The sequence below is a fragment of the Sphaerodactylus townsendi genome, linkage group LG06, assembly GCF_021028975.2.
Source record: "Sphaerodactylus townsendi isolate TG3544 linkage group LG06, MPM_Stown_v2.3, whole genome shotgun sequence".
NCBI classification, from domain to species: domain Eukaryota; kingdom Metazoa; phylum Chordata; class Lepidosauria; order Squamata; family Sphaerodactylidae; genus Sphaerodactylus; species Sphaerodactylus townsendi.
Window position 1 is genome coordinate 32,813,589 of NC_059430.1, and position 17,965 is coordinate 32,831,553.

The 17,965-nt window shown below is 42.2% G+C and overlaps 1 protein-coding gene across 1 annotated transcript in view; it reads left to right on the forward strand.

Annotated features, from left to right (window-relative positions):
* Positions 1–9,331: 9,331 nt before the first annotated feature.
* Positions 9,332–17,965, forward strand: part of NUAK1 (NUAK family kinase 1) — a 59,594-nt gene continuing 50,960 nt past the window's right edge. Inside the window, exon 1 of the mRNA XM_048502002.1 lies at positions 9,332–10,295. Within this exon, the coding sequence (XP_048357959.1) occupies positions 9,915–10,295 (381 nt within the window). The 5' untranslated portion in view covers positions 9,332–9,914. The remainder of the gene's footprint in view (positions 10,296–17,965) is intronic.

A 17,965-nucleotide genomic window follows, 5' to 3' on the forward strand; every position in this document is an offset into this window, starting at 1 on the left:
CACAGCTGACTTATGGTGACCCTATGGGATTTTCCAGGCAAGAGATATTTGGAGGTGGTTTGCCATAAAGATGCAAAACCCTTTATTGTAACCTGTTAAAGAAATCTAGGCATAGACTTACCCTGAACACTCATAGAACTGAATTTATTTTACCTTTTTTCCTGACATTCTTCAATACAATTCGACAAAACATAGTTCTATAGCAAGAGAAGCAGAATTTCAACAGACCAGTTGAATGAAGAAGAATGTAATGGTTTGGGTTTTTTTAGGATTTATTGTAGGATTTATTGTAGTCTGAATACCACTGGAAACAAATAGAGCCTTGTGACTACTTGTGTGTTGCTGTGAACACACTTGCTGCAGATTTTTGGACTAGCTGAAGTTCCTGAGAGGTCTAGAAATCAAGGCTTGGGCTCCACATGGAGGATAAAGCCTGTGTACGGCTAAACCTAGCTGTTGGGGTCTAACTCAGCAACAACATTTTGTTCGTTTGGTTTTAAAACATTTTTATTTTACACAAAATTAAAAAGTTACACATATATCAACATAGCAGTCCTACATCACATACTTGTGAATGTAATGAATGTAATGTTTTCGCTGTGACTTGCATCCCCCCTTGAGCCATGAAGAAAGGCATTTTTCTACATAATTATGTATAAATGAGGGATTTTGTGCTGCTTTCATTTGTGCAGCGATTTTGCCAGCTTTTAAAGTTTGCTTGCCCGGTGAGCTTCAGAGCTGAGCTTGTGTTTAAATATGTGTCTCTCCTGTCATATTCCAACAGAGCAATTATTTCTTTCAACTATTTTCCTTACAACTGAAGTCTGAAGGGGTGGACAAATAATTGTCTCATCAACTTGGTAACTGGTTTAAAGTGCTGTGTTAGCTTGTAGGCTGCCCGTCTCTTTCATGCTGCTGTCAATTGAAAGCTGTCAGATTTCCAAAGGCAACCAATGTCTTTGTCTTGAGCATTTGAGTACTAGTTCTACCCTAATCATAACATAAAATGTGACAATATAAAGACAAAGTTATAACTTCTAGAAGCATTTGCTGGAAGGCTTTTTGAGAATATTTGAGATTTTAATACCCTTTCAAAAACTTTTGGAGCCATTTTTGATCCTCAAGGAAAATAAGACAGCAATACTTCGTCATGAACTCTACTAAGCCAGAACGTTGAGCTATGGAATAAAATACCAGGACTATGGTTCTTTCCGCACAAGTAACCTAAAATGTTTGCAGAACATTTGCAAAATATTTTTGATCCCCATGTGTTCACACTCACCCCGTTGAAATGTTGCATAGCCACTGTGAGGGTTTTTTCCCTTCTTTTTTGGCTATTTATAGAATCAATGCTTTGAAGACCTTTGAAGATGCATGGATTTTCTGTTTCTGTGTGTAATCAATGCTTTGAAGATTTAACCAACATTTTTTTTTAAAAAATGCATAGAACTGATGAAAATAAAGAGGTGAACTCAGGGATGCGACAAAGTGGTGGCAAGGGGGGAGTTCAGGAATGGCACAGAGGCATGGAAAATGCAGTGGGAAAGATAAAGCATTTTAAATACACCCACCCAGCATGGGAAGATATTTTGAAAACATTTCACACAAAAGAATAATTGTAAAAGTGTTTTCAGATAAAAAGTTTCCCGGCTGGAAATAAAACATTTTTGGAAAGTAAGGGGGGGAGGGGGGGAAACAATGCAGAACTCCACAGAAGAAACGTTTTATTTTCTGATTCAGATGCAGCCACCACTGCCACCAACCACAGGGAGAAAAAGGGTGAGCAAATGGTGGCTGTTCATTTGGTGTTCTGTTTGTTGGTCTGCCCTTGAAGAAAGCTGAATCAAAATGGTTCCCTTCAGGCACTGAGAGAATTTCCATTGGGTGTGGCTAGCAATGATGTTGAAGAAGTTCATGGACCTCTACTATCAGGAAGCCCCTGGTGCAAGAGACACTGGCCCCTTCCGCACATGCAAAATAATGCATTTTCAAACCACTTTCACAACTGTTTGCAAGTGGATTTTGCTATTCCGCTCAGCTTCAAAGAGCACTGAAAGCAGTTTGAAAGTGCATTATTCTGCATGTGCGGAATGAGCCAACTTATTGCTCCTAAGCATCCTTGCCCATACATTGGATCTTGATTGGTGCTGTGGTTCTTAGTAGGATTAGAGGTTAGAATGTTGGAGGAGGAACACTCATGGTGATCACAGGTTATAGCCTGCTGTGTGGCGGTGAAGGTAGTTAACATTCACTCTTCCTGGTATCATCCAGTGTAGTGATGCTGTCTAGGATTGTGAGAGGACTTTTATATCCAAATATGATGAGGAGCAAATAGCTAAAGCTTCACCAGTCTGTTGTATGCTTGTGAACCTCCACATGGGGACTGGAGATGTCCTGGAATTACAAATGACAGCAATAAATCCCCTGGAAAGAATGGTCGTTTTGGAGGGTAAACTCTGGTATATCACCCCACTGAGGTCCCTTGCCTCTGCAAGCTGGTAATTGCTGCAGATCAAATAGATGTTAAAGGCACAGCTGTGGAACCACTGGACTGCATCTTGCAGAGAAAAGAGGAAACATAGATGCAATTGTCCTCAGTCCTGTTTAAGAAGTAGTAGAGGCTGCCAAAATTCCTTCTTATAAACATCTGTTAAAGATGCAGGCGTTCTGACCACCCCACATAATTCTGATAAATGGATTTCCCACCTTTTGTTCTAAACTCATACTGACTTATAGCAAGGTAGGCTGCCAACTTGCTTTAGCAACTGCTTGGTGTCTGAGATTTACAGGTGATAATGTTTATCTCCATGCTGTGAGAAGTTTCACCTGTGCTTTTCGGCTGCTAAAATCACGGGAGCAGGCCAAGTAGATTTCCCCCCTCGAACAGTGGAGAACATGACTGTGGCAGATTTAAGTGCACCTACAAAACCTCAAGACTACGACAATAACTGCTGGGTATCTAATTGCAAAATATATACTGTTTAGATAATGCCCTATGAAACTCATAAATAAGCTATTGCTTCTTCTCTTTTAAACTGCCCTCCATCCAAAAGCATCAATGGAGCAATATCCTTTTGCTTTAATGTAGTTTCATTAACCTAAAGTGTCCCTGGACACCTGCTTTATTTTAATTACCCTTAGGGGCTCTTGTCTCTGAAAATACTGATTCTGTGCATACTGTAAGAACAATAATGGGGGCACAGCTGTGGGCTCCTGGGAATCTTCTGACATTTCCTTCCACACATTGATTTACCTATGTCCATTATTATTTGAGACTGTTATCAAGACAGTCTCTATCCTTAGTCTGTGTCTCCATCTGAGTTTAATCATCATGTCTGTTTTCTTAAAAGAACGAGCCAAAAGTAATGCTGCCAAGGTATCAGGGGAAATATTGCTCATAATAACAAAAATTCAAAAGCGTATATATTGAATGAGATTCTTTGTCCATTACTGGATATCTGTAAAAAAAAAAATGTTCCATATAGTGAACCAGTACTTAAGATGATAACTGCGGTGCTCAGTGGCTTCCTTTTAAAAGATAAAGTTTTGCTTCCTAGTTGTTATGGAAGGGGCTTTTCAAATGTGTTAGTGGAGAACCAAGGGAGCTATTTTCACACAATGAAGAAATAAACTGAGTCGCAATGGGCACTTTCTAGCAGTTGTGAACAAGATATATCGTACTAATCTTTTGAAACCCATAAACTGTGCGAGAGTAAAGACTGTACAAATTGATACAGTTCACATTGCTTCTCAGAAAAAAAATGCAGCTAGCCTGACAAAAACATGGTTTTAGCAACAAGTACTTTCTGTGGATGCCTCCTTTGTTCTTCTTTCAACCACACTGTCTTTTCTCTGCCACAGTGCACAAGATTTTCCTCAATTACATTATTTTGACACCTCTGAGTTCAACAAAAATCATTTCCAGCTCATACAAAGAAAGATCAAGACCAGGCATTTTGGACAGTGTGAGATTTTTTTGGCTCGAGATAAAGTGTTCCACCACTTGATGGAGCTATAGAAAGAGGCTTGATCAAATCCCACTGTTGATTGCTGAGCAATAACCAAAATACTACCATTAAGCTTTCTTCATTCACCCAAGTGCTTTTCAATAGCGTGATATGAAACATTGCCACCAGTACACTAGTCATAATAACTATGCTTTGTGATTTCACACTATGAATCTGCATAGTCCAGTTCCTTGTCTGTGATGACCTCTGTTTGTAGGAATAAAATGCCAAAAGAGGTCTGCAGAATGCATAAAGGTAACCTGTTTTCATTGGGCACTGAAAATGTAAGCTGTTCTGAAGGGATGCAGAAAGTGGGATATATATTTTAAAATAAATCAAAATAAATCAGCTGCCAGTTGTTAGGGTACAAAGAGCTACTTTAGGTATGCATAACATTTTGAATCTATGCATTGGAATACCGGACTTCTTTTTCTTGGAAGAGCAAATTAACACCCCTCCCCCATCACATCACAATCCACTTCTGAAACTCTTCAGTGTCAAAAGGAATGTGCTAGGCAGCATGTGAGATTGTTCAAGAAAAACAAATTCTTGGGGAATTTAGGGGCAGTCAACAGTTTTTAAGATCCCAGAAACAGAGTATCTTCCAGCTTTCATACTTATTGCTGGCATAACAGAACAGTAGCAGAATTTCATAGACTGATCCTTGTGAAGTTCTAGTGTCAATGATGGTGATTATGATGATCTTCATTTGTGTAGCATCCTTTTCTCACCAAGACAGAATAAAAAAGTAAAGTGCCCCGGGCAAGAATAGAGTCATTACTGACCCATGGAATGACATCAGATCACGACATTTATTACTCAGACTATGTTTAGGGGTGGTTTGTCACTACTCTCCCCAGTCATCTGCACTTTACCCTCAGTGAGTTTGGTACTCATTTTGCCGACCTTGGAAAGATAGAAGGCTGTGTCCACCTTGAGCTGGCTACCTAACCAACTTATATCAGGATTGAACTCAGGTTGTGAATACAGCTTTGACTGCAGTACTGCAGCTTACCACTCTGCACCATGGGACAGATTATGAGACACAAAAAGCAATTTCATCAAACAGCAAGGACTCCCAATAAACAACACAGTGAAGAACACAGATGTGACATTGAAATAATGGGCTAAGCAAAAAGACAACAATGACATTTCTAAAAAAGAGAGATACTGAGCTCTTGCTTGCTTGGAAACCACGCTCTCTACCTTTTCTTATCGCGATGTGAAAGATCAGCTACAGCAACTTTCACTGGAAACCAGGAGCAGAGGCGTAGCTCCAAGGGGACATGGGGGAGGGGCCCGCAATGCACTGGGCATGCGCCCCTGTGGGGGTGTGGCGAGGGCCTTCTGGGGGCCTTCTGGGGCAGGACAGGGCAGAGGACACACCAGGTGCTTCCCCCCTTGCTACGCCTCTGATCAGGGGGCAGACTCAATAAGGCATTGTTAGTGAATGAAAATTAATTTAATAGTATGCATCATTTTCTGTTTTCAGGAAGAAGGCTATACTACTGCAAGAGGTACTTTTCCAACTGTGGTGGAGCAGTTAGCCAATGCTAATTTTTACTGAAATCTTTATTGGGCAGGATGGGAAAGTGTGGGCAATTCAAAATTCTGCAACCTCACCAACATCGGAGAGCAGACTTGTGTGTTACATGATTTATGTGTCCTTGAGACAGTCTTTTAAAAGCTCTTGCAGGACAGAATCAAAAGGTTTCTTATGAAAATGTTTAAGCACCTGCTTCTCTCACCTACTGCTTCTTCTCTGTAAAGGCATCCCATTTGTATGATCCTGCAACTGGTTTGGGGATATGCATTTGCTGAGAGAATCTGTAGTTCTGCCCTAACCTTTTTGGATCCTTTGAGTTTTTCTTTGGGACCAGCATATGCACTGGTGCCAAATCTAAGTTCTTTAGACACTAGCTAAAATAGAAGCTCGGCTATATAAACAACATATATAACAACAGTTTAGAAAGATTTGAACAGAAGTTTATATTTAATTCTTGTGCAAAAATAAAACACTCAAGATTAATTTACCATGTAACTATTTTCAGCTTTGTTCATACTTCTTCTTCCAAGAAAAGCATGCTTTTTCCCTGCTGCATTTGTTACTCCCAATTCTATCTGTAAATATTCCAGAGTCATGATGTGCAGTTTCTGAAGCGCCATAAAAATGTTTCTATTATTTTATGAACATTCTATTTAAGTCTGTAGCTGACTATTACTGGGTACAGCCTTAACTGACATAATCAGTGAGCATGTATCAGTGAGCACTTATCATAAATTTTCTCATTCAATTTTATTGTCACTTTGAATTAATTATCTATACGTGCATGTGATAATTTAGACTTTGGGTATTTCAGGATCTTTTTACAGTTGATACAAGGTTCACAAGGTGTCTTTAGTGTCTTTAAGTTGTTACAGTCATCTAAATTCTTCACAAACTAAGGACCCACTATGATAGGTGTTCGGTTTTCTGTTTGGCTCTCTAGTTAGTGCGCTAACAAAACCTTAATTTCTACCCTTACATAAGTATAACCTACATAGTTTTTCAAATACTAACTCTAAGACAGCCTCTCCTCTAGAGTGTCTATCTCACACAGTGCTTATCAGAGAAGGACTTGCGGTTTTCTTCCAGGAAACCCAACCTTTTTTCTCTTTAAACTCAATCATCCTCAGGAGCTTCACTGCCCCATAGCTGGGTGGGTTCTTTTCAGAGAAAATCAACCAAGCCACCAGTGTGATTAATCAATGTTACTGTGCTGTGGTTAACTCCACCACATAGGCACAGATTCCCTGAGTTAAATCTGTTCGTCCTGGCACTTAATCAGTAGTTCAGCTCGCTTAGAAATGGCCCTCAGCCTCCAGAGAATGGAGCTACAACAGAACAACCATTCCCTCTAGCATTCAAATCAGTTCTCTCCTCAAAACTCTCAGTGCTCTGGCTAAGAATGCTCTGCAGTTCTCTAGCCAATCACATGGAGTGCTATGTTATCCCTTTGGGCTCTCAACATTCTATTGCCTGAAGGTGCCAAAGTCTCTGTATACATTACAACTTCCTATAAAAAGAAAAGCTGTTTTAAAGTGGTGGCCAGTGGTGTAGCGCCAATGGGATGGAGGGGCAGCGCCCTGGGTGCGCACCTGGGCAGGGGCGTGGAGGGGCGTTCCGGAGCAGGTGTGTGGTGGGTACACGGGGTGCCCGCATACCCCAGGCAGTTCCCCCTCACTCTGGCCCTGCCTCAGGCCTTTTTCTTGGTGGGGTACTCCAGGTCAGTTCAACTTGTGTCATGATACAGACTTCTGTCTGTGATACACCTCTGAAAATGCCAGCCACAGATGCAGGCGAAATGTTATGAACAAGATCTACCAGACCGCAGCCACACAGCCTGAAAAACCCACAAAAACCAATTGAATCCAGCCGTGAAAGCCTTTGACAATACATTAAGCACAGATGGGTTATCTGTAGCAGTGGCTCCCAACTTGGGAACCAGAGCATTTGGGGGGGTATGTGGAAAAAATTACATAATGGGCTTGCTAATATGAGGGTACAGTTTTAGGGAAATGGGTTGCCAAGGGGTACACAAGTGAAAAAAGGTTGGGGACCAGTGCTCTATAATAATGTCCCATCAAGCTGCAAATGATTCAAGGCTACCCCAAGATCATGGGGTTTTCAGTGCAAGAGATGAGCACAGATAGTTTGCCATTGTTTTCTTCTGCTTAGGGAACTCAGTCTTCTGTGGTGATCTCTGATCCAGGTATTAACCGTGGCTGACCCTGCTTAACTTCCAAACTCTGATGAGATCAGCGAAGGCTGGGTTAGCAAGCTGCTGGATTATTTATACTAAAGGAAATATGCATTTTAGTCTTATTTACATTATTTATAGTCTGCCTTTCTTACTGAGAGTCAAAGTGCATTATACAGTGCAGGTTAAAAAACCATCTCTTACTCATTCCCACTCACCCAGGAAAGTGTCTTGCAGCCTAAGGCATCTGTGGGTATATTATTTAAAAATTCCTGGCAGAGAGAAAAAAGTAACTCTGGGAGCAAGGACAACTCTCTCCATACAGTGGAAAGTGTTCTTATTCCAGAAGGATTTTATTTGAAACTGCAGACTAAAGCAGTGAAGTCCATTCAACCTCATTCTGCTGTACGTGTTTGCCTGTCACTCCTGCCTGCCACTCCCATGTCATGTTACTGCCTGCTTTTGTAGAGGTACAACTAACCTGAGGCAGTAGTTGGGTGAGGCTGTCTATTCACTGTAGCTGACTCTACTAGTGGTGCAGTTTTAAACACTGGGATTAATTTGGGGATGCATTTGCTGAAAAAAAGTTGGGTCCCTTTTTTACTTTGTGACATTCCAGTTTCATTCCCTTCCACAAACGTTTGGTAGTCTGAGGGTGTGTATCTGTGCAAAGCAAGGCTGTGCCCACACTAGTCTGACTAGTGCTCTGTTGCTGCACTATAGCAGTTTATTCATTAAATTTTCCTGTGTAGGTTGAGACAATCCCTTCCCATTGTTATAGCAAAGTGATAGCGCAATACCCGATGTGTCAGTCAAGTACTTTTTTTAAAGAGCTGGCTCCATGATTGTTATAGCACAGTCCATTGGCAAAGATGTGTTATAGTATTTGATGGTGACACTTGATCTGCCAGCAAATTTTTTTAAAAAAAATCCAGGAGAATCCGTTTAGATTCGCTCACATGCCACTTCTATCAAAAATGAGCAAGAGTGTCGTGGCACTTTAAACTAGTAACTTTTTAAAAAATCCTGGGACCTTTTCGCAGACACCAGTTCACCTCCTCAGCCGCATGTGTATGATGATGGCTTTAGTCCAAGAAAGCTTATGCTAGAATAACATTTGTTTTTTAAAAAAACCATTGCCTCGGGACTTATTTTTGCTGGAAAACTCTAACCGGACGACTCCTCTGGACTTTGACCCACATTCCAATCTAAATTGACATTTTTCCGCACCGGTCACTAGTCTACAACCCCTCTCCCCCCCTTCCAAATAACTGTTCGGTGCTTCCAAAAGGGAGCCCATGGCTTTAGGCACATAATCCGTTTGATTATTCCCCTCATTGTGGAGAGAGGCCCGGCTGCTGTTTCGGCCACGAACTGTCTGTGCAGCCGCAGTGCCGAGGAATAAAGAGAAAACCTTTCGGCATAAAGGCCATCTGGCAACCATAACCCTCGTCCCGGCCTTGTAGAGGCGGCGGTTACCCTGACAGAGCCCGCCCAATTCTGAGGCGACGCACAAGGAGGCGGACGGGAGGGAAGGCAAAAAAATATATAATTTATATATATAAATTAAAACTAAAATAAAAGGGGGCGGCTCCTGGCAGCAGATCCGCTACATTCAGCGATTCCCCGCTCCAAACCGAGCCGAGCCAAGCCCGACCTCTTCCCGGCCCAGACACAGAGAAGGGCTGGCTGAGGCGGGGCCTGATAGCGGGAGCTTCCCTAGTATCCAAGTCGAGCGCGGCCTGGCTGAGAGGAACACGAAGAGCCGCCAGCGCCCCTCCGCCGTGCTCCGACACCGCCGTTAGCCGCCACCTCTGAGGAGAAAGAAGGGCACATAGTGGGCGGTCGAGGCGAAGGACTGCACCTCCACAGGCCCCCTTCATAGAGGCGCCTTTTGCCCTCCCTATTTTTCTTTCTTTCTTGGCGCGTCGCCGTCCTCGAGCTCCACATTCCCGCCTCCTCCTCTAATGGCCAAATGTGCATTCAGCAGCCGCGGCAGGGGGTAAAGGGAGGGGAAAGCAGAGGGGGGCGCCTCCGTCCCCTCCTTCCCGGTCTGCAAATGGGACCGGGGCTGGCCCTGGTGGGGCACGCCTGAAGGGAGGGTCCCGGAGGCTCCTCCCGCCCAGCCAGAAGTGCCTCCCCGGCGTACCCAGTGCGCGAGCAGGAGATGGATGGGACTGAGCTGGATGGCAGCGGGGAGCAGGAGATGGATGGGACTGAGCTGGATGGCAGCGGCGCTGAAGTCCCCCGGCAATGCTGCCGGGCTGCTGCTGGCGGCGACCCCGAGCTTGGGGAAGCAACAGGCAAGGAAGGTGCAGCAGCAGCAGCCATGGAAGAGCCCGCGGGGAAGCACGCCTCGAAAGGGACGGCTGCCTCTGACATCGCCGCCGCCGCCGCAGCAGCCCAGGAGCTGAAGAAGAAGCAGCAAGGCGTCAAGAGGCATCACCACAAGCACAACCTGAAGCATCGCTATGAGCTGCAGGAAACTCTTGGCAAGGGCACCTATGGCAAAGTCAAGAGGGCCATCGAGAGGTTTTCAGGCAGAGTGGTAAGGACCGGGAGGCATTGTTGACCCTGGTGCTCTTGGGGATGCTCCATGCCCCAGCAGTGACTTGTGAATCCTTGCAGCATCCCTCTGTAGTATAGGACATGCCTAATGGCATGGCTAAGCCTTGTAGCTTGGGTCTGAACCCTCCTTGGGTCTGAACCCTCAAAGTATCCCAGCTTTGCTTGGCTTTCCACCCCTGACTCTAGTTGTCAGTTTGCCTTGGCCATTTTCATGCTTTATATTCCCCTCTTTTCCCTGCCTCTGGGCTTCAGGATTCATTTGGGAGTGGGTCTGTGAAGGTCTCAACTGTCTCTGCATTCTCTCAGAGTATCTAAACCTAAGAGTTTTATTTGAAACCCTTTCTGTCAGTCCTATGCAAGTGCTATGCTGTTAGGAGAATTTTGGCATTGTTTTTAAATGTTCATGTTCTCCCTTCCCCTCCCTTCCCCCAACCATCAGGCTATTTGCCTTTTGTTTAATGTGTGGGCATACAAAGTTCACTTGGAGAGACCATATTCTCTAGTTCAGCAAGTTAAACAGAAATGCCCTTCAAGTTAAAGGCTCTTTTAAAGCAGAACAGATTGTTGCTGGTTTTTATGATAGGAACTTTGCTGATTGCTATAAACACACTGATGCATCTACTCTGCTTCAATTAGAGTCCACTTGGCTTATCCTGTTTTCTACCTCCCAGTTTAAACAGACCAGACCTGATGTTCTACTATGCTGTAACTCCAACCTGACTTTGTATTCCTTTTGCCTTGGAACTCCCAAGCTGCTCAGGAGAGCCCAAGTATATGCTGGACATGCTTATGTAATAAATTAGAGGTATTACTTCCTCCGCTGCACTGAATATCCACTAACAGGGTTGTGTGCCAGCATATGTAGGCTTTGCATTTGAGTATACTGATGCTTTCCTGTCATGCTTTAAGCATAATTTTTGTTTGAAGCAAGTTGATTGACAGTTGATCCGGTCAACTGTTTTGGGGTTTTATTTATTTATTTTCTGTTCAACAAGTATCTTAGACCAGAGGTAAAAAAAGCAAAATAAAGTGCCCCACCTCTGTGTGATGTGATATATTCATCAGTCTTATTCCACTTAAGAATGTTATGAGCTATAGCTTTCTAACAGTGTGATTTGTCAGTGTACAAGAAATAGCTACAAAGCAGTCTGGAAAGCATACCGGGAAAGGCCGTTTGTCATTAAGAGGAGGACTAAGTAGGAAACAGATGAATGCACATGCTCACTGAGAACATGATTTTTTAAAGAGCACTACCTAGACTGTGTCATATTACATGCATTTCAAAATAGCAAAAGTTCTAGGTTACATTATAGGTTAACATTTTACAATTCAATGTGTATCTTTCCAAATTGTATTGTTGTTTCCTAGTTCAATTGCATTATGCATCTATTTTTTTAAACCAGAGACTCTTTATCCTGTGTTAGACTTGACTTGAAATAATGACCTGAGATATCACTTTTTGTAGCGTTGTCTTTGCCGCTAAAGAGGCAAATCAGAGGACAGTGGTGTGTGTAATCTGTCTGTTGATTTCTGGGATTTAAAATGCTCCACTTTCACATATTCCATGGCACAGGGTGACATTTACTGACATAAAGTATGGAACATCCTTTTGTCACACTATTGAAAATATTATCTATATATGGGATTAAAACTGGTTGCTATGACTCTATTCCATATGTACTTGGACAGTTTCCTCTTTCTCTCCTAGCCTTTGAAATACGGAACTTGAATTTTTCACATAGTCTACTTCATACACGAGAGAAGAAAGTTGTGAAAAGCGTTTGGACTAGCAGAGCCACAGGAATTCGTGTAGCTTTTCCATTTTCTTTCATTGCACTGGTTCTGTTTTCCTTAGTCATCAGCATTTATGGCATCATTAAAATGTTTGAATAGGCTCGACTGTGGCCAGCAGAGGGGGTTTTCACAGCAATGTGACAGGCATCATTCTGATCATGACTTCACAGCAAATTGTCAAAGAAAGAGACGCTAAGTATTAGAAATCCCAAGCTTACACTCTCCCCTATGTCATTTGGTTGCTGTCATAATGCTGGGTTAGGTAACCTTTTCCTACCCAGCAGCATGTAAATATTTGCAGCCATATGGCAACAGCATGCAAACTGCAGACCTTGGAAACAACTCTAGCAACCAGTCCTCTCATAGTTATTGGCACTAAAATAAACTGCATTTAAAATTTAGGTTGATCAGTTGCCAATTAGGTATGAATCAGCAGAATTCTGAGCTTTGTTGTCTGATTATTCAGAAACAGTTATGTTAAATGTGAATCTTTGATTCTTTTTTTCTTAAATAAGTGGAAATCTTCAAGACTGATAGGTTAATGATGATATCAGATTGCTGTAAATCAAAAGTCAATGAAGCCATGATGATATATAAAAGATATATGTGTGTGTGTATTAACACCTTCAACAGTTTTTATTGAAGCCAGCTGGATAATTTACATTGCAATATGAGGAAAGGGGGCTTGAACCCAGAGTCATAAATTATGTGCACTGTGTTCCGTAATTTCCCTTTTTTGAGTGTGTTTATATCTGGCCTGGGAAAATCCTATGTATCTCATCACACAAGCTCCGAAAAATTGGTATCTAGGAGTCTGATGCATTTTTTCTAACCCTGTCAAGGCTTAATATTGGCTTTTAGAAATCTGACTTTTTGAGCCATAGCTTTATGGGGGAGTTGGGAACCTGTGAAGGGGATTATGGATATGTTATGTTTAATTTGTTGTTGGCAACTACTTTTTAAAACTTGTTTACTCAACAATGTAGCAAGGATAGTCTGGGTTGTTTATGGCAATAAATACAGCAATAGCCAGCTTGCCATTTGTTTCTTCATTAGGACAGTTACAGTGCAATCTTGTACAGTGTTACCCCAGTCTAAGCCTACTGAAATGAATGGGTTTAGACCACAGTAACTCTCCTTAGGATTGCACTGAAAAGGTATGAACTGAACATACAAGTTTAAAGATAATGAGTGAGCTCAAGAAGTCTGCCAAGAAGCCTATACATTGAGCCTTTTGTGGAAGTTTTATCCATGTTCTTAGATACAATCGAAAAGAAAAACATTAATATACTGTGATCTGCCTCGAAATTCTTTTCTCTCTCTCGATATCTGTAGCTATTATACTTGTGTGAGATGTAATCAACAGTAGGCAGGTATATTTATGAGAAGTGTATGAGCTGTATAAGAAAGCAAGCATTGGTTGTATGCATTCTGAAAAGCTGCAGTATCACAAGACTGTGGGACTAAGAGGAGGGGTGTGTGTTACCACACAAACAAAAATGTGTGTGGTCTCATCTGTGAGGTGGCACAATGTGTAAAGTAGATCCAATATCAGTTCTGGAAAAACTGTGTGGCACTTCTGTTACAAATGTATTGATCTTACATGACCCTTGTTTTTATTTCTAGTTCTTTGGCAAAGCAGTGTTAATCACAATAACATTTACTTATGTTACCAAGTTCACTGTCACATTTATATTTTTGATGTGCTTCATGTAAATTAATCCTCTTTTGTTGTTGTTGTTGGGACAGTAAGAGCTTTCCTTGCTCCCCTTAACAGAGAAGCCTTTTGCTTTTTATTTGTTCTGAGGGCTCATGCCTGCATTATATTTGTATCTCCTTTATTCTGGAGCTATTTGTGGGCCCAGCTGGATAGCTCCAAGGCCACAAAGGAAATGTATTTGTTCCTAATTCAAATGTTGTGGCAGTTGCTATAGCCTTTTCAACAAAAAGAACTAAGTAGAATTGGGTCCTAGTGCCTACCTAATGAGATTCTGTCCCAGCGCTTTTCAATAGGAGTTCTCTGAATGGCTATGCTCCTCCAAAATAAAAAAGGAAAATTATATATTGCCAGAATTGGCAGGATTAGCTGAGTACAACTATGTGCTTTTTGGACTGAAAAGGTGCCCAGAATCGGAGCCTGCAGAGCAAATGTCCTGGGGCAACCTTCAGCAAAGGGTGGCAGTGAGAATCTCTTCAGCTGCACACAAAATGTCAGGCACAAGCGGAGGGTGAAACTGACCAGAGAACAAAATGGTCAGGTGGGAAAAATAAGACACCTCCTGCAGGCAGCTTAGGAGTGAAAGGTACACTGTGCTGCAGGCAGGCCAGCAGGCGGAGCTAGAGTGTGACTGGGTGAGCCAGAGTCAAGGTGGGCAGCATGTGAGGCATGGTTAATCAGTCTGGAGTTAGGCAAATGCATAGTCAAAAGCAGTCTAGAGTCAGGGAAGGCACAGGTGTGGTCAATGCGGTCTGAAGTCAAGGCACAGGCAGGAGGTCAGGTGGGCAGGCTGGGAGTCAGAGGGAGATCAGGCATAAGGAGCTTACCAGGAAGTACACTCATGGCACCCGAGCCAAGCCCAAGGCAGGGTTTATATGGGAAGTTCTGGTTGCTAAGGCTGGGATCCTGCAAGGACTCAGTCCTCTTCAGATGCCTCCATTTCGCAGAACCTTCTGTCATACCTAGCAGCAATGTGAGCACTTTTCCTTTTACCCTGCAACTGTAGCCTCTGCTTCCTTTGCACACCTGGCTCCTTACTTGGCTCCTCTGAGATGTCTGAAGGCTCTCCGAGCTGCACATCGTCAGGCTCTGCCTTGGCTTGTGTGGAAGGGCTTGAACCTGGCTCTGCTGCTTGCACCCCCTCACAAGGAGTCAACTCTGGCTCTACGTGTCTTCAGGTTCTGCAGCAGAGTCCTCAGCATGCAGGTCCTAGCTTATGACATGTACTCAGAAGAGGCTTAACTGGAGGTCAGAGTGATTGATGCCTGTGTGTATGTGGAGGGAAATGAGACTGGAACCAGAACCATGGCTAGGCAATTCTTAGGACATGGACTGAACCGTTGGCATGCCAGACCATTTTGCTTGATGCGTAGGACTGTTGTTTGTCTGAGAAACCGAGGAGAGCTCCTGAGATGGTGGCAACTCTGCTGGGGACAGAGGCATGGGAGGAAATAATGAGCAAGGCTCATGATGGTTAGCACGTCCTGTATGTGTACAGCCGTGAGCCTGTTCTGTGGTCATGGCAGTGGCACTGAGGCCTAACTTGTACTTAACTTGCACTTTACTCACCTGGCTGAGTCAAACCACATCTTACTCATCTTGTTGTTTACCAGAACACCAATTTCTTTACAGACAGAGGTTGCAATTTCTTTCACATGTAAGCCAAAACCTTGCCCATTTTACTATGTATCTTTTTTCTGACTATTTGAAGAGTATGATATGTGTGTGTGGGGGGGGGTATAATGTGTGTGTGCGGGAATGGGGGATTTGTTTGTAGAAGGGCTGAGTCTGGCATGTGGCTTTTGGACTTTGGTTTGTGGCTTATAATGTTAGGAATTTTGGCCAAAATGTTGCTGCCTGAAGTGAAATTCACAATGGAATATAGTTCATTGTTTGCCAAGATGCTCTCAACCATAAGTATTATTGCATTGTAATGTGTTTTTACTAATAACTTCAAAACATCATTTGAGAAAAATCATAACAGAAGGGATATATAACTTTTAAGTGCTTTGTACTGAGCTGTGCGTGTGGGTTTTTTATATCATTAAATCCATGATTAGGATATTTTGTATGACATATGGAGGAAATTATATCTGAAAGCATGTATAAGATATGTTTGGGTATCATATGTGCTGGATAAAGCTGTTTGGAACTTGTAATTCCTGCTAAATATTGTTTATTCTTCACAGGATTCTAGTCACATTCTTTGTAACTCTTAGATGTTGATACTTTGCGTGTCCATTTGGTATGACAGTTAAAACGAATTCTTGGCCTGTTGCTGGATATTTGTGCAAAGAGCTCAGAAGTGAGATGAGTGTGTCTGTAATATTTGATGACCAGTTTATTTAAGCCACAAGTGCATCCAGGTTTTCATTTGTGTTCTCCTGCTGTTGTTTCCTGAAGTCAGCCTTTGCAGTCAGGCATAGCGTTCTCATTTGTCTTGCCCACATGAAAGACTTTGAGCATCTGTAAGTTATGGTTTGTGAAGTATCCCCTTTTAAACAGCACATATTTATCACCATGTCTGCGCAGACAACACTGTACATTGTATAAATTAGAAGATCCCAGACACTGAACACTAGGGGGCTGGGTGAGATATTCCTAGGGAGTAAAGTGGTTGCCCATGCTGATCAAATATCTTGGACCCACGCCAAAAATTCCAGATGTTTAATACATATAGAGCCCCTCCAATAACCTTTAGCTACATTCTAAAATGGGAAGAAATGTCTCTCCGCAGCAAATTAACTTTGAAGTTATTTGATGTTCAAATTGCAATCACGAATATATTTTTAAAGCATCCAGCATGTGCACAAGTGAACTAACCCACAAATTTATTTATATTTATTTATTTATATTTATTTATATTTATACCCCGCCCTACCCCCAAAGGGCTCAGGGCTACTTAAAATGGCATAAAGCCTAAAATCATACATATTTCAGTTGTCCAAAGAATTGGTACTTGCTGTAAAGTCTGGAAAAGTACTAGTTTTTGAAAAAAAAATCATTCATAGAAGATTGAATGCAAACCCTAAATCTGGAATAAGTTTGGTTATTTGGATCTTGTTTCTGTACCAGTGAAGGATGAGAATAAAATATGTTTGTGATTGTTCCTTCTTCTTTTCCTTGAATAAATGGCAGTTATGGGAAAAGTGTTTGATAGGATTGGAATGTTGTGGGATTAGGCTGCTCTGCCAACTGAAGATAGGATTAGCTTTCAAAATATAAGCATTTTTTCCATAATTTTGTAAATTGGACCAGTATGATCATATAACTGATATATCAGTTATTTCAAAATAATACATTATTAGAAAACTCAAACTCTCAGCTCATTGTATTGTCGAAGTCTCAGCTCATTATTTCACCCTTTCATCTGTGAAAGAACCAGGGATCATTCTTCCAGTTTGGGCCAGTCATACATATTCTTCAAATGTAACTCCTACTTTTGAAATAGGGTCTTGTTTATAGGCAGGAAATTTTAATTGTAGTAAAGGTAGCACTGAGTAGAATCAGATGATATAGTGTCAAGGTTTAGAAAATGGGCACTGCTGCCAAGATTTGCTTTGTACATTTGAAGTCTTAATATCCATAACTTGGCAATTCATTTTTGAATTGTCCCAAATAATAGGGCTATTCAGATTCAAATGGTGCAGAATTGCTTTGGCATGGTGTCTTCCATGATCTGAACACTAATCAAGTTGGGAAGGGTGACTCTGACTCCCACTTGAGAACTGGAGATATGGACACCAACACATATCTGTTTAGGGACAAATGTGGGATCCTTGATTAGCAGCTACTGGGAACAGACTTGGGAAATGAGACTGAAGGGTAGGAGAACTGAGGGTGACAGAGTTAGTGCTCCTTTCTTCTAATTTTGCTCTTCATTTTGGAACCTGCTTGTGATCACCTGGCACACAAGGTGATTTGAGTAGGAGGAAGCAACACGTAGGCTTCTTTTTTAACACTGGCAACTGAAAAGAACAATGGAAGAAGAAAAGTATATATAGTAATTTGTGCCCACCTCCCTGAACCACGAGAATGTCTAGGGTGCTTCAGCAGCTCTGAACCTACTGTGTCCCTCTCTGCCTCTTCTGGTATCAGAACTACACTTCTTTTTATACAGGTACATACCTGCCCACTCC